The following is a 14,623-nucleotide window of genomic DNA, read 5'->3' on the forward strand; positions in this document are numbered from 1 at the left end:
ATGAGGAAACGTGGAGGGAAGGGAGGAAGGTTTGATCCAGATTTTTCAGGACCCTACACCATTCAAGACATCGCTGGCAAATGTGTGAGATTAAAAAACACGGAAGGAGCAACTTTAAAAAATCACTACAGCATTGACCATATCAAGCCGTACAGAAGAAGCCACCATGTAAATGTCAGTCAGACAGTGAACAGCAGCACAGACCTGAAGATGCCCCCCTGCCATCCTACTGCTAACCCTCAGTACCAGCAAAGTCCAGAGGATACCAGACCCTCTATTATTCATTATGCACCCAAAACGGCTGACAAAAGTTGTTGCTCCCGCAAGGAGTTTAATTCTGTTCCAGGACCGGAAACGCGTGAACAAGAACTTCCCTCCCGGAAACAAAGCTTAGAAAATGAAGGTGACATAGTGAACAACTCTTTTTGGCCCGTTGGTCATTTGTTGCCAGTTTGGCGTTGCAACATGATTGATCATTGCATGACTTTGTTTGCATTTTGCAGTCTTCAACTTATATTGGATGTAAAGAAACATGCAACGTGCACTGAGCTTGTGGAAGTCTGGAAATGGATCTGCCTGTCAGTAATTTTCTCTTTTGCCCACCCGCTGTACCTTTCCTATTTCTCTGCGTGACAATGCATGTTTATTGTGTTGACTTTTTTCCTGTTGTGGCCCATTGGCCTTTACCCAGCTTTTCCACTAAAAATCTCATGCATGCCTGAGCTAACTTATCATATTTTTCTTTTAGTAAAGAGGCTATGGCGTGCAAAGGATACTGGGCGCTTGGAGTCAGTTGTTGGACCATACAAGTTATTTGATTCCTCTTTACGAACACTGCAGGGGTCACGGTGGCTTTCTGATGAGGTAAGAGAACTTATCATTATTGATTCTGATTTTGAAGTGCTGCTCCTTCTGAAGCATCTGCAGTGCAGACACCATTGATAGTTTAAAATGTGCGGGTAGGTGGGGGGGTTTGTATTGCAAAACTCTGATAAGGTTTCACCCATTCACTTCAATAGGAAAAAATGTTATCAACCACAACACAGATGTTGTGACATCTGTGAGATCATAATACCCAGTTCCAGTATATGCAGAAAGAACCTTTATCAGCAATTATATTCCTTTCCAAGTTTTTGTGTACAGCACTCAAGCAGTTACTTCAGAACTTGTTGCTGCTGGTGTATAAACTCTGACTTTTCAAAACAGGTCATTGATGCATACCTGCACCGTGTCATTGAGAGACGAAAGGTAAGTAAGAAATGTTCTTTGCCCACTTATATTGAAAAACAAAAAAATGTATTTACTGTTCTGTAACATTTTTGTATACTTCTACAGAATGCTGCACACCTGCTCTGTTCAGTAGTTGCAAGCTCATTGTTTTCTGGGCAGTTCAGATGCCTCACCAAGGTAAGTTGAAAGTTAAGAAGTGGTCCAAACAGTTGACTCCTTTCTATTTCTGAGGACAGAGTTCAGTTCCTTTAAACAACACTATATTTGAAAACACCCTGAGATGCATGGTACCTAAGTAAATCGAAATTACTTTGCACTTCCAATCCCACAGATGAAGTTCCCAGTTGAAGACATGTGGTTGTGCCCTGTGAACTTTGGTACACACTGGATTCTTGTGGTATGTGTTCATGTAGTTATTAATTTCTTTGTGAAGCAGTTTCTTGCTCAAAGTGTTATTCTTAAATAGGTTTTCAGTGGCAAAAACTATAGTAATTTTTAATTTATTAACTTTTTCTTTAGATTGTCAACATTTCTGCACAGAAAATACTGCTCATAGACCCCATGGGGAATGAAGGTGTTTATGACAGGAAAATTCTGCGCAACTGGAGGTATGCATTATTACTGAGGTATTATTCTTAGATAAAACATTTCTTGTTTCATTACAAACATTTTTGTTCAACTAGGAATTTTCTGAGGATGAGAGGGCATGAAGACACCATGGAGTGGCAGTTACAGACTATGCAACACAACAAGCAACAGGATTCCAGCAGTTGCGGAGTTTTGCTGTTAAAGGTAACCCTTATTCAAATGATTCCATTTATTGTTAGCTACAATTAGGAGTTTACATTATAATAATGAGAAATCTCAGTTTGCAGAACACTACCTTGCTTTTGGAGAGGTCAGTGAAGTATTAACCACTACAGAAGCAGTTGTGCTGGAGCGAATGCAGATAGCTTGCACCCTACTTGAACATCGAGGTAAGTCCAGTAAAGTCCTTATCACGTTAGAGTGTGTACTTCCAATTTAAATAGTGCTTTTCAAACACTTTCAGATAAGACCCTTCTTTAAGTCTAATTTAAAAAATTCAGGGGACTAATTTGCCATGAAGTATTTGTGGAACAAATTTACTATTATTTTTTAATTAATCAATAAATAATGTTTGATTAAAACCTAACCATGAATGTGTTTCAGGGAACGCTGAGGATTACTGCATTGTTTGCTCCATGTTAGATGCTGACGCTGACCGCAGCATGATTGAAATGGTAAAACAAAAGAAACACATAAGTCTTAGTATCATTACTTGCTAATCATGTTTAAAATGTTGACTAATAGTATTCACCAAACATAATATGAGCTATTTATTTTTCCTTTCCAGGTGCAGTGTGAATCTTGCCAAAGATGGGCACATTTTGCATGTGCAAAATATAAAGAGAGCAACCAAGAATATAAATGCAAAAAATGTAAGGAAAACACATAACAACTTCTAATAAAAAGAGCTGTCTTTCCCCCTCCATGTCTCTTTGCATTCTTTGTCAACATTAGATGATTGTGTGCAGGAAGCATGTTTTGATAGTGTGATTTGGCCATCTGAACATGCTACCTAAATAAATCCCAGCAGGAAGCATGTTCTTAATGTCCTAGCGAAATAACTCAAAGTTTTTAAGTGTGATTTGGCCATCTGAACGTCCTACCTATACGACGGAGCCATTAACTACGTAAGGTAGCAAATTCTGATAAGGTAGCACGGATTGATAGACAAGACCATAAATTTACGCTACGGTAGGATGTTTTGACAAGGTAGGACGTTTTGTCAGAACACCGGCATCTGAGCCAGCCAGACTCTGTCTGTCTCTCTCATCATGGTCACCTAAATGCACAGTAATGGCAGGTTTTGTAATAAGGCAGATCACGCTTAATATACACTGTTATATACACTATAATATGCACTGTTAGTTGATTATTTACCTGCCGCATTAACGGGAGAGGACGTGCAAACGTTACCGCTGCTGCTGGGCTGAGATTCACGAGGCCGGAGCGGAATTAAAAACACGACATTCATTTAAGGTTATCGCGTGTTTTGTGAGCAAATGCTTTTGCATATTCGTAGTGTTTCCTCCCTTAAATGAAATATCTACTTTGCAAGTATTGCAAGTTGCCCTGTTGTGATCCGTTCTCGTAAAGTATAACCAAACTTTTGAGCCTTTGAGCCGCTTAGGCGCCAAGTTTCCTGCCAGGTAAATGACGCTCCGCAACGTGGTGACGTCATTCGGGGCGACTGGAGTCGATAAGGGAATCGATTGCAAAAAAGGCAAACAATTCCAAAGAATTGAAACAGTGGGAACCGGTAGATTGTGAAGTAAAAAACATTGACTTTGATCATATAAATGCACACAAACACATCTCTACACACATATGCAAATGCATTATATCGCCTGAAAAAAATTAAGCTAACTGCACAGTGTGGCCTTGAGGCAACAAATGAAAATGAACAGTTTTACTGTATAAACAAATTTTAAAAATTAGAACAAACAATCAAATATACTTCTTAACATATTCGTGCACACACAAGTATTGTTTATATTCTTTTTTTCACTATAAAGATGTAAAATAGTGATCTTGATCTTACCTGCCAATGGAGATTTCTCTCATGTAGTGCAGCTTGCAGTCTTTTTCTAAGTGTGTCATGAACTTCAAGATTTTCCCTGATCACTGAGGCCTGTAGAGTCTTGTCCTTTTTTCTGTTTTGTGTTTGTACAGGAGGTCACGACCTTTTATTAATCAGACCAAGATGATCTAAATTCACAAACAGAGTGGGGCGTTGTCTCTGCACATGTGTTCAACCTGTTTTATGGAAACAAGTTCACTTCCTGTTGCTTTGTGTATCTACTCTGGTCAAAAGAATCCACGCTTCACGTCCACAATTCCTTTTTATTCCTCTCACAATCACGGCGCACCGTGAAAACTAGAAACAGGTAAGATGCTATCAATATGACATCCATCTCAGCCACTTACTTCTTTTCACAAAGTGCACAAGTATATAACACATAAACATGAGTACCAAATAAAGAAAACAAATAGAAAAACTATAACGATCTCAGACGCTCTTCTACTGTTGTCATGGCAACCCACACACATATTTCAGCTACATTCATCAAGATTTCTTACTCAGACATGTGATGGGCACTGCAGATACAAGACGTGTCTGTATAGACATAACATCAAAGGGAGATAACAGGAAGTTGGTCTGTGCTTACTTGGGGCACAGTGCAGTTTACCCACAGATTTGAACTTGTTGCTTTCTAAAGAACTGTTTTCATTTTTCAAAAAACTTTTCTTTGTGTGGAATAAAACTTCCAAAACTGTTTTCCCATCCTGATGATCAGAAGAGTGTTTGAGGGTCTCAGAGACCCTTCAGAACAACATTAAGTGTTAATGACCTCTTTTAGCTGTTTAGTGATTACAATCATGTGATTTCCAGGAAGTGCTGCAGCTGATGCATGCCCTCTCTCCCTGCAGACTATTTGCTGCTGCCTGTCTCTACATGTTTCCTCTGTGTGTGTTTCTGCTGCTTCTTTGTCCTCACTGTAAACAGATGTACTGAGAGACTCCTGCACTGATGTTTCATAGGAAAGTCCAAACAGCCTCACTGGTTCTCCATAAAGAACAAAGATTTGCTCTCTGTGGCTCCAACACAACTTAAAGACAATCAAAGGTGGACAAAGTTCTTCAGAACAGCTGTGCAGGTCGTGACCTTTGACTTTATTCATTAGAACAAGTTTATTTCAATTAACTGACAGAAAGAGTGAAAGGTTTTCTCTACAGGTTCATTTCCTCTTACTTTAATTCGTCTGTCACTTTGCAATTGTGGTCGACTGTGGGTTGAATGGTTTTGCTAAGCAGATGTCTACAAAACAGGAAGTCAAAGCAAAACGATAGACAGGTTAGTTCAGCTGGTTGTACACAGTCGAGTTCACCCACGCAGTATTTTAATTTACTATCTTTTCTAATTGCTTGTGTTGAATAAACCTTCAGTAGGTTCCTTTTGACCTACAGAGAAAGCAGATGGATTATACCAACCTCACATTTTTTATCTTTATATGGATTTTTGTTGCATCCTGATGATTAGAAGAGTGTTTGAGGGTTTAACAGATTTCCTGAGAACAACAGTAAGTGTTTGCTGTCTTTTTCTAACATCGTTTTCAGTGTTTTAGGTAAAAAGTTTCAGTTGTCATGGTTACAGTTTGGTTAACATCCACCCACAAAAATGTTTAAACAGAAAAACTGTTTCAAAACTGAGTGAGACTTCATTTAAAATGTCATTTCCTTTCTAGCGGACGTTAACCCTGTAAATCCTGAACCATGAAATCATTGCTCGATAATTTTATTGGTCGACGTCACTTCAACGTCACTTCCGTACGAGACGTTACACCGTTGAAGTGTGGAGTTAGACCGAGCGGCTGAACGACAGATCTGTTGTAACAGTCAGTGACTTTCAGCTTTATTTTAAACCTTAAATTTAAACTTGTGTCGTCAGATTTAAACTCAGGTTCAGTTATTCGGTGAAAATACCGGCAGACTCAGACATTTAGGACAAACTAAGAGTCAGATCAGCAGCAGCAGAGACACGGAAATGTCTGCTGTAACTGCGTCACTCTGCTCCACGTTGCTGATGTTCGATGAGGCTTCATGTTTGTCTCTGCGGGTGAGATTTAACTGTTATAAAACAAACTGAGTGTCACTCTGGTTAAATTATTATTAATAATTCTCAAAGAATTGTTTTTATATTGATTTAGTTTGTCTGTGTGTGTGAAGGAGACGCGAGGCTGGGTGGGTCTGTGTGGACGTCCCTGTCTGTGTGACAGAGACAAAGAAATCTAATGTGTGTGTTTTATTTTCTTTCAGATTTTCCACCCTGGTGACCACAGAGGCCTTCGAGGGTTCCAGACGTCCTTCAGAACAACAGTAAGTGTTTTCTTTCTTTTTCTAAAACTCACTTTTAGTCTTTTAAGCTAAAAGAAAAGCTAAAAAAATCAGTTTGAAGGTTTCACTTTACAATTCACCTCCATAGAAAAGGAGGAAACTTAGCAGAAAACCTCAAATTCTAAAACTGATGAGTCTTTGTTCTTTAATCGGACAGCACTGGATGGACTGGTGATTTACAGGCTACTGGTTTTGTAAACTGGTGCAGGCTGCTGCTGGTTCTCAGGTTAGTCAGAGTTGTGTCGCGGTGTTGTTTGATAAGCTGCTCGGCAGACACAGATCTCGGAGCTGAAGCCTAAATCGCAGCAGGAAGAGGTGCAGCAGGATGTGAGCTCGAAACTTGCTGTGGGAAACAAACTCGGTGCAGAGACAAAAACTTCTGCTTCAAAGACAAAAACGGTTCATACATGACGACTGACACATGAAGCAGGTTCAGATTTTTCCTGCGAGGATGGTTCAAGAACAGAAAGAATAAAACTTTCTTTCGACTTCACCTCTTCTGGTGTGACGCGCTTGTTTCTACTCGACCCCGCAGTGCAGCGTACCAATCGTCACAACGTCACAACTTCCTTAAAACAAACGTTCCTAATCCAATTGCTTTCTTTCAGCCTAAATTTTAATCCCAGGACAGACTCAGACATTTAGAACAAACTAAGAGTCAGAACACCGGAAATGTCCGCTGTAATTACGTCATTCACTTTGATGTTTGCCGTGTTCGTCTCTGCAGGTGAGATTTAACTTTGACATAAAACAGGAAGTAATGTCTGCATATTAAATATATTTCCCTGAGAGCAATTTTCATACTATTCATATTATCAGCACGCTTCACTGTATAAGTGTTTATACAAAACACAGCTACTGTCATGCACAGTTATACTGTTATGAATAATAAGGGTCAAATTTGGAGTTTTAGGTGGAGGAAGCTGAAGTTCAGGTGTAGCTGTGCAGTGTGGGGAAAGAGTGTCCTCTAAAAGAGTCCCATAATAACCAGTGTTGTGAGCTCCAGTAGATTTGTTTTCTTTGTGTTCAGGCTGTGATCAGGCTGCTGCTTCTGATGCTTTTCTGCTCTTTGTGGATTAAAGCAGCTACAATCTACAACATATAAGCAGGAGTGACAAATAATCCTAAAGAACATCATCTGCTTGAACTGGTGACTCTAACATCCTTCTAGAAACAAGTCCTGCATTTGGGCACTTATTATGAAGCATGACCTAAACTGAGAAACCATCCACCACTGTCAAATCCAAATGAGGATGTTGTCCCAGCTCATCAAATGTTTAAATTAAAAGTGATGTGTTGGTGTGTTTTTGTTTGTTTGGCTGCTGTAGAAGTGAACCATTGTAATTTGACCTTTAACCTTTCTCCTGTGTTGTTTCCTCTTTCAGACCAGAAAACCATCACAGCTGAGTGTGGACAGGACGTGACTCTGACATGTCGAGCTCCAAACAGCATCAACAAGATCATAGTTGTAGAGTGGAGCCGAGCTGACCTGGAGCCACAACATGTTCTTTTGCAGCAGAATGGGCAGTTCGATCCAGATGGCCAGCATCCATCTTTTAAGAACCGGGTGGATCTGCTGGACAGACAGATGAAGGATGGAGACGCGTCTTTGATTCTGAACAATGTGATGATTAATGACACTGGAACATACGACTGTCGTGTTCAGAGACAGAGAGAAAGTTTAAGTCTCATCACCAGTGTCTACCTGCATGTTGATCCTCCAGGTGAGTGAGTAGAGTTCAGTGTGTGTGTGATCAGAGGTGAAGCTGCTTCCTGGTTGCTGTTTACTGATTATAAGTTGGAAGTGATTATGTTGTTATCGCAGCTGGATATGATAGCCAGCTCTGCATCCTGCTTTTATTTTCTCTCCCTGTGCCGTCTGTTCCCAAACTAACCCACACAGCACATGGTGATTTTACAATCTCGGGTGGGATACTGTCCGTCCAAAGTCCAAGTTCCGGTGGTGGGCAATTTCTATTAGTTCCTAACAACTGAAAGTGATCAGTGTGTTGCAGGAAAATGTAAGAAAAAGGTATCAAATATACAAAAAAGGTGCGCAGTAGTTGGGAGTTCTGTGCCACTGCATACTACCATACGAACTGCCATCTTGTCCCACTAGTTTGCTTACAGAGCAAGTAGGTCCACGGAGGATGCCGGCATCAACACCTTTCACAGAGCACTGATCCATATGGAGATCAGGAAGAGTTATGTTAGGATTCAGATCCCCTCTGCCACCTGCTCTTTGATCACAGACTTCCTAAGCATCCTCAGTCAGTCTGACCGACCATCTGTAGGGGATCACACTCCTCAGCCTGTGTCATTTTTATCTTGAAAGGTGCTGTACAAATAAACTTTTATTTACTTATTACTGAGGTGTTTCAGGCAACTGACTAGGATGCCTTGTGGGCGCCTCCTGGGTGAGGTGTTCTGGGCATGTCCCACAGGGAGGACGCCCCAGGGTAGAAATAGGACACGCTGGCGAGATAATATCCATCAGCTGGCGTGGGAATGCATTGGTGCTCTTCTGGAAAGGCTGGAGAAGGTGGCTGGGTCGGGGCTTTTCTGCTTAAGCTGCTGCCCCCGCACCCCAGCCCAGGATAAGTGGAAGAAAATGGATGGATTCTTGGAATCTGTCACCACCTTCAGGTTTCTGGGCACCCATAACTCCACTGATCTCACCTGGACACCAACTCCCAAGGCCCAGCAGCAACTGCACTTGCTCTTTGTCCTGAGAAAGAATAACCTGGACCAGAAGCTGCTGCTGGCCTTCTGCTGCTCCTCAGTGGAGAGTGTGTTCTCCTGCTGCCTGGGTGTTTGCTACACAGGGCCACAACTGAGAACAAGGCTGCACTGAGGGTAATTACCACTGCCCAAAAAGTCATTGTCTGCCCTCTGCAACCCCTGGGGATCATCACTAGATCCTCCTGTCTCAGGAAGACCAGGACCACCACAGGTGACCCTTTGTTCCCCGCCCACCACCTGTTTGACCCGCTGCCCTCTGGTTGACCCCTCAGGTCTATCAAGTCCCAAACCTCCAGACTCACTAACAGCTTCTTCCTCTCGGCCATTTGCACTGTTAACCAACACTGTCCCTCCACATCCCACTCTTGCAGACCCGTATCACCGATCTGAGCCATGGTCTGAGTACCTCCATCATCACTCAGGCAAACACACATGAACTCTATTCGGACAAAGTCTTTTCTTTGCACTACTTTAAAGCACTTTGCTGCAACTATGTTGTTCTCTAATATGTGCCTTTATCTTGTTGTTATAGATATTTCTCCCGTTTGCTATTTATTCCTGCTCTCAGCTATTTATATTTTATTCCAGCACATTTGGTTTTACGTGTTCAATGACTAAAAAGAGCTATTCTGTTCTGTTCTATTCCTGTTTGTTTTTTATGCTTGTTTTTTCTGAACATCTGTTTCTTACCTGCAGGTCAATCAGGATGGAAAGTCGGTGTGTCAGTGTCTGCTGTGCTGCTTGTTGTTGCTGTTGTTGGATTTTTGATCTACAGAAAACATAAACAACAGCAGAGGCAGCGTCCTGATGAACTGCAGCCTGTTTGAAATGTCTCAGAGTTTTTCTCCTGCTGCTGTTCAGACTCTGTGTTGTCAGTGAACATTGAGGTACAGACAGAGGATCTGATCATCCAGCAGACAGGCATCAAACACGCCCAGAGTTGGTTTGATGTTAAATCCCTCTGATTATCATCAAAGCTGTTCAGACTGTGTCAGTGTGTCTCTGTCTGTCAGACACTCTGTGAACTACAGAGACTCAAAAACTGTAAGGCAGAGATAAAGTCAGTACATAACAATAAGATATTAAATGAAATGATTCAGAGTTTTTATAAAATTTTATTTCAAACACATCTTATCTTGTCTGTTTGCCATGTCGATTGCACATCAGGTTCAGTTTGTTCTCCAGCTGTTTCCTTCTTACTTTGAGCCACAGTGAGTCTCACAGGATGAAGTAATGATATCAGTCATCACGCAAACATTTCAGAAAGCTGTGCTTTTTCCTTGTCCTCAGACACTTTGGTTTATTTACCTTAGAGGTGCAGATTTCTCTCTCACAACACCGCTCACACATCACTTCAGCCTGTGAAGTGATTTGTCTTATGTGGCAAATGTGTTTGTTCATTGTTTTACAAACAGTATTACTGAATGTTTTTCTTAATTCAGTCTTGATTCATTTGTTTTCTGTCTGTGGAGCTTTATTTACATTTGAAGTTTTCTGACTTGTTGAACCAGGTGTATGGGCTCAAATTGTGGTCATAAATATTTTGTACTTGTAAATCAGGATTTGTATGTGTAAAAAGAATTTGTGTGTGTGTGTGTGTGTGTGTGTGTGTGTGTGTGTGTGTGTGTGTGTGTGTGTGTGTAAAAAAGATTTGTGTGTGGATTTAGTCAAAAAATACGTGTGAAACTCTTCACTCAAGTTTCAAGTTACAAGTACGAATATTGACCCTGTTTTTCTTCCTTTCATCTCATTGGCCAATGTCATGTCAATCACAAATTTAACTATCCAATCAAAGAACAGGTGGGTTTGGCTATTGAAGGGGTGCTTTATGGAGCTTCAGGTCCTAGAAGGGAATAAATGCCCTTATACATGCCAGCCCAGCGTTTTCCTTCATCACCACGAAGGAAAACAGTCTGTGGTGTCTAAGTTTGGTGATTTATGTGTCACAGGTTTACATGCTTAATACAGGGACTTCCACAGCCTTTTCAACAGGGCGGGGCAGTATTGTGGAAATGACAGTCTTCACTATTGGGGATGGTTACAAAGCTTTCTTCGTTGTGAATTAGCATACATGTTTTTATTGAACATTTAAAGAACCAGCAAAAAAAACAAACTCTTGTAGTTCACATAAAGTCAGAGATAGAAAAGACAAGAAGCAGGTGCATCTAGTACAGGTAGAGCTGCTGAAAACACCCACAGAGCCCAGCAGCCAGCAACAAATTCTGGATCCTTGGCTTTTAGTTAGCAGTTAGCATTAGCAGCACATCCTGCGTCCGATGTGAAAGGACCTTTATGCTGCGCACTGTGACTCACAGCAATGGTCCTGGGTCAGCCCTGACTTTGTGTTAAACGAATCCTAAAGTAATAATGGTATTTCTAACCACTGATATACCACAACTTTATCCTTTCAACAGCTACTGAAAGTTAGGGGCCCTAACTGCTATCAGATATTTATATAGAGATCCTCCAGCTTCAAACTGTATCACCCTTCAAGGACCTGAAGCTCCATAAAGCGCCCCTCCGACAGCCAAACCCATCTGTTCTCTGATTGGATAGTTAAATTTGTGGTTGACATTGGCCAATCAGATGAAAGGAAGAAAAACAGGGTCAAAATTTATACTTGTTACATGAAACTTGAGTGCAGAGTTTCACACGTATTTTTTGGCTAAGTCCACACACAAATTGTTTTTACACATACAAATCCTGATTTACAAGCACAAAATATTTATGACCACAATTTGAGCCCATACAGGTGAAGCAGAGCTGATCTGACCTGGAATCAGTGCAAACAAACCACTGAGCAGGTCTGATCCAACCTCCTGCAGACTATGTGAACTACAGTGTTTGTTCATCTACATCTTCATCCAATGTTGTCAGGGAAACAAACAAACGTTTCCTGTTTTAGCATCTTAATCAACCAAAAAGTAATGTGACTTAGTTTTGTTAAAATTTCTGCTTTTGTTGTAAAGCAGTAAATTTGAAGTTTCATGGATAACAACAATAATTATACTTTAGCATTAAAAATATGTCTTAATCCACACATTAATAAAAGTTGCTGTTATGCTGCTAACCTGGGTCAAAGTGTATCCTGAGGTTTTAGGGTGTTTCAACCAAACAGTATCAAGTACGTGAGTTATGAGGATCCTTTTGTTACAACAAGCAAAGCTGTTTATTTGTTTTGAAATGTGCCCACACATTTGAAATGATTTGCACTGTTTTGCTTTTGAAGGAATGATGTATGAAACTCCATTTTTGTTTGTGGAATGTTTTGGTTTATATGATTTTTCTTGTGAATTTGTCGATTATTGAGTGAATGGATTAGTTGCTAAGTGCTAGAAAAGTGTTACAGTTATGCAACACTCTGAAAATAGAGCTACGCAGCACTCTTTACAGCAAGCTGAATGCATCGCTCTCTCTTTCCCTCTAATCTCTTCCTCTCAGGTCTTGTGGTCCCTGTGCTATCTGTCATCCAAAGCACAGTTAGACTCGTGGACACTGTGTAACTGCTTTCTATGAGAGTGTCACATCTGTTCCCAGGATAACTTTGTAAGAAGCGCATAAATAAAACTCAGCTGTCTTTCACTGTGAATGCTTTTGCTTCCTTGCAAGTAAATAAATGCGTTGAAGCTCATTACTCTGAGTGTCTCACTTTATAAGAGAATTCTTCTAACAGTACCTTAATAACTTTGGTCTCACTGTTTATCCATTTTATTTTATACTTTCACAGAACTGGCTCTTGAGCCTGTGGGCTGCTTGCTGTCTGTAGCATCATCATGACACCTGTCCAGACTGTGTTAGTGTCACTCTGGGAGCTGCTGTGTCTGTTCATTGGCAGGATTTTCATGAAATTAGTTTAAAGGAAGAACAAAACTGTTGTTCATGAAGTTCAGTGTTCTCACTGATTCATGATATCCTAATCAGTGAGTGCGTTTGTTACAGAATAATTACAGATACTGAGCCAACTGACAACAGAAACACTTTATGTGATGATGAACGTATAAAATACTATGAATTATAGCTCAGCAGTACTCTATGTGATACTCATTGAGTTACAGCAGACAAATGGATCATGAACACTGAGTGTTAGAGTGCAGTATCATAAAACCAAACACACAAATGTGTTAAATGTAGCTGCAGAGTCAGACGTTTCCTTTCTTGCATCAATGAAACTTTATTTGAGTCTTCAATCCCCCCTCTTTTGTTTATCCTTGTCGTCGTTGCATACTTTGAATGCAATTACCTAATACTTAAGATTTGCATATACTGGCACTCAATGTTTTTAATCATTATTCAGCTGATTAATGTGGCTATAAACGTTTTTGTTTAACCAGCTGATCTTGATGCTATGTGATGTAGAATCAGTCCAAAGCAACTTATGGACAGGCAGGAAGACCCAAGATAAGTAACAAAACATTCAAATAACTTTGAGACTGTCCCCGTGGGATGAGAATTAGAGTGTGAGAGTGCTAACTTATCAGCTAATGGTGATTATCTTTGTGTGTCATCCTCCACCCACAGACTGTACATAGACTCTGTACAAGACAGATAACCTCCATTTCTCAGTTTGTATGTCAGCACCTTTTTTTTTTACTACACAAAATCTCCCAAAATCTCCTTCTAACTAAAAATGGGAAATATATGCATGCTGTATTTCATGAGCATCACTTTGATCTGTATTGTATGTCTTAAACTATGTAAAAAAAATTCTGTATGAATACATTTGCTGGGTTGACAGCTTTTGCAAGAGCAAGAGACTCTGGAAACCTAAAACTTGGCTGGTCTGTGGATCAGCAAAGTACAGACTGTAATCAAACTGTACTTTTACTGCTGACTGTGTTTATGAAATATATTCATTGTCTCTAGAATAAACAGCTTATAGTAGAAATATTACAGCCTGATCAGAAAGTAGAATGAACTCTGCAGTCAAAGAGTCCAGATCTCATTGTAACTCTGACTATATTTGAAATAAAGTAAACAACCATTTTATTATGAACAGTACATGCACAGCATGCCAAAAGAAACTCTGAAAGCATCACTGGTGATCTGCTTGTATCTGTGTTGGTATTCAAAGTGCAACATCTCCCTCTAGTGGCCAAATATAAACATGTGTGAGGATGGTGTTCATGTAAATGTGAATCATAGTGTTCCAGTCAGTCATCAGTGTGTCTCTGCACAGCTGTAATTAAAATGTGTTCAGAGGGCCTCAGTGTCTGAATGGTTCCAGTTCAGCTCCATAACAGCAGCGTCCCTGGTTTGATTCCTGTGTTTCAGCTCATATCTGCCTCTCTCACTGAGGGGGACGTAACTACATGGACATGGATTTGTTCATCAACCAAACTACAGATCACAGAGAGCAGAGGACATCTGATTTATTCAATGAAGTTGAATATGATGCTTTTGGGCATCATAGACATGAATTGTAATCTCACTGGTCAAATTTAGATTATGTCACAACAGTGCACAACTTAAACTTTTTTTACATGTCCAAGTCTTTGTACATAAGTTTAAAAGAACAGAATTGTGATTCATTCTTTTTTGTTTCTGAAATAAAATTGAAGTGTTACAGTGTACCTTTAGATATATGTTTACATTATTTTATAACTTCTATTGTTAAAAAAGGAAAAAAGTGAGTTTCCCACCTCTGTGTTTGAACCAATAGAAAGCTGGTGCT

The 14,623-nt window shown here is 40.2% G+C and overlaps 2 protein-coding genes across 3 annotated transcripts; both read left to right on the top strand.

Moving 5' to 3' along the window:
- On the top strand, nucleotides 1-2,717 carry LOC146578595 (uncharacterized). The gene is made up of 10 exons (XM_085268883.1): nucleotides 1-403; nucleotides 749-864; nucleotides 1,207-1,248; nucleotides 1,336-1,407; nucleotides 1,562-1,627; nucleotides 1,750-1,838; nucleotides 1,914-2,022; nucleotides 2,099-2,207; nucleotides 2,422-2,492; nucleotides 2,606-2,717. Exons 1-10 carry the CDS (start codon nucleotides 1-3, stop codon nucleotides 2,705-2,707), a joined length of 1,179 nt encoding a protein of 392 aa, XP_085125009.1. The 3' UTR covers nucleotides 2,708-2,717.
- A 2,457-nt stretch (nucleotides 2,718-5,174) lies between these two features.
- On the top strand, nucleotides 5,175-12,583 carry LOC146578596 (V-set domain containing T-cell activation inhibitor 1-like). Of its 2 annotated transcripts, none has more exons than XR_014891520.1 (3): nucleotides 5,175-5,932; nucleotides 6,133-6,192; nucleotides 7,596-7,732. XR_014891520.1 is itself a non-coding variant. In XM_085269126.1 (3 exons), the coding sequence occupies exons 1-3, from the start codon at nucleotides 6,883-6,885 to the stop codon at nucleotides 9,777-9,779; spliced, it is 525 nt and encodes a 174-aa protein (XP_085125252.1). In that variant the 5' UTR covers nucleotides 6,465-6,882; the 3' UTR covers nucleotides 9,780-12,583. The 2 variants fall into 2 exon arrangements, 1 of the variants encoding a protein (XP_085125252.1); XM_085269126.1 differs by lacking the exons at nucleotides 5,175-5,932; nucleotides 6,133-6,192 and adding exons at nucleotides 6,465-6,937; nucleotides 9,649-12,583 and having other exon boundaries at nucleotides 7,596-7,934.
- The last annotated feature ends 2,040 nt before the right edge of the window (nucleotides 12,584-14,623 follow it).

The sequence above is a fragment of the Mchenga conophoros genome, linkage group LG3 (genome assembly GCF_057382185.1).
Source record: "Mchenga conophoros isolate Kocher_MC1m ecotype Shallow Benthic linkage group LG3, M_conophoros_male_GT1.1, whole genome shotgun sequence".
Lineage (NCBI taxonomy): Eukaryota > Metazoa > Chordata > Actinopteri > Cichliformes > Cichlidae > Mchenga > Mchenga conophoros.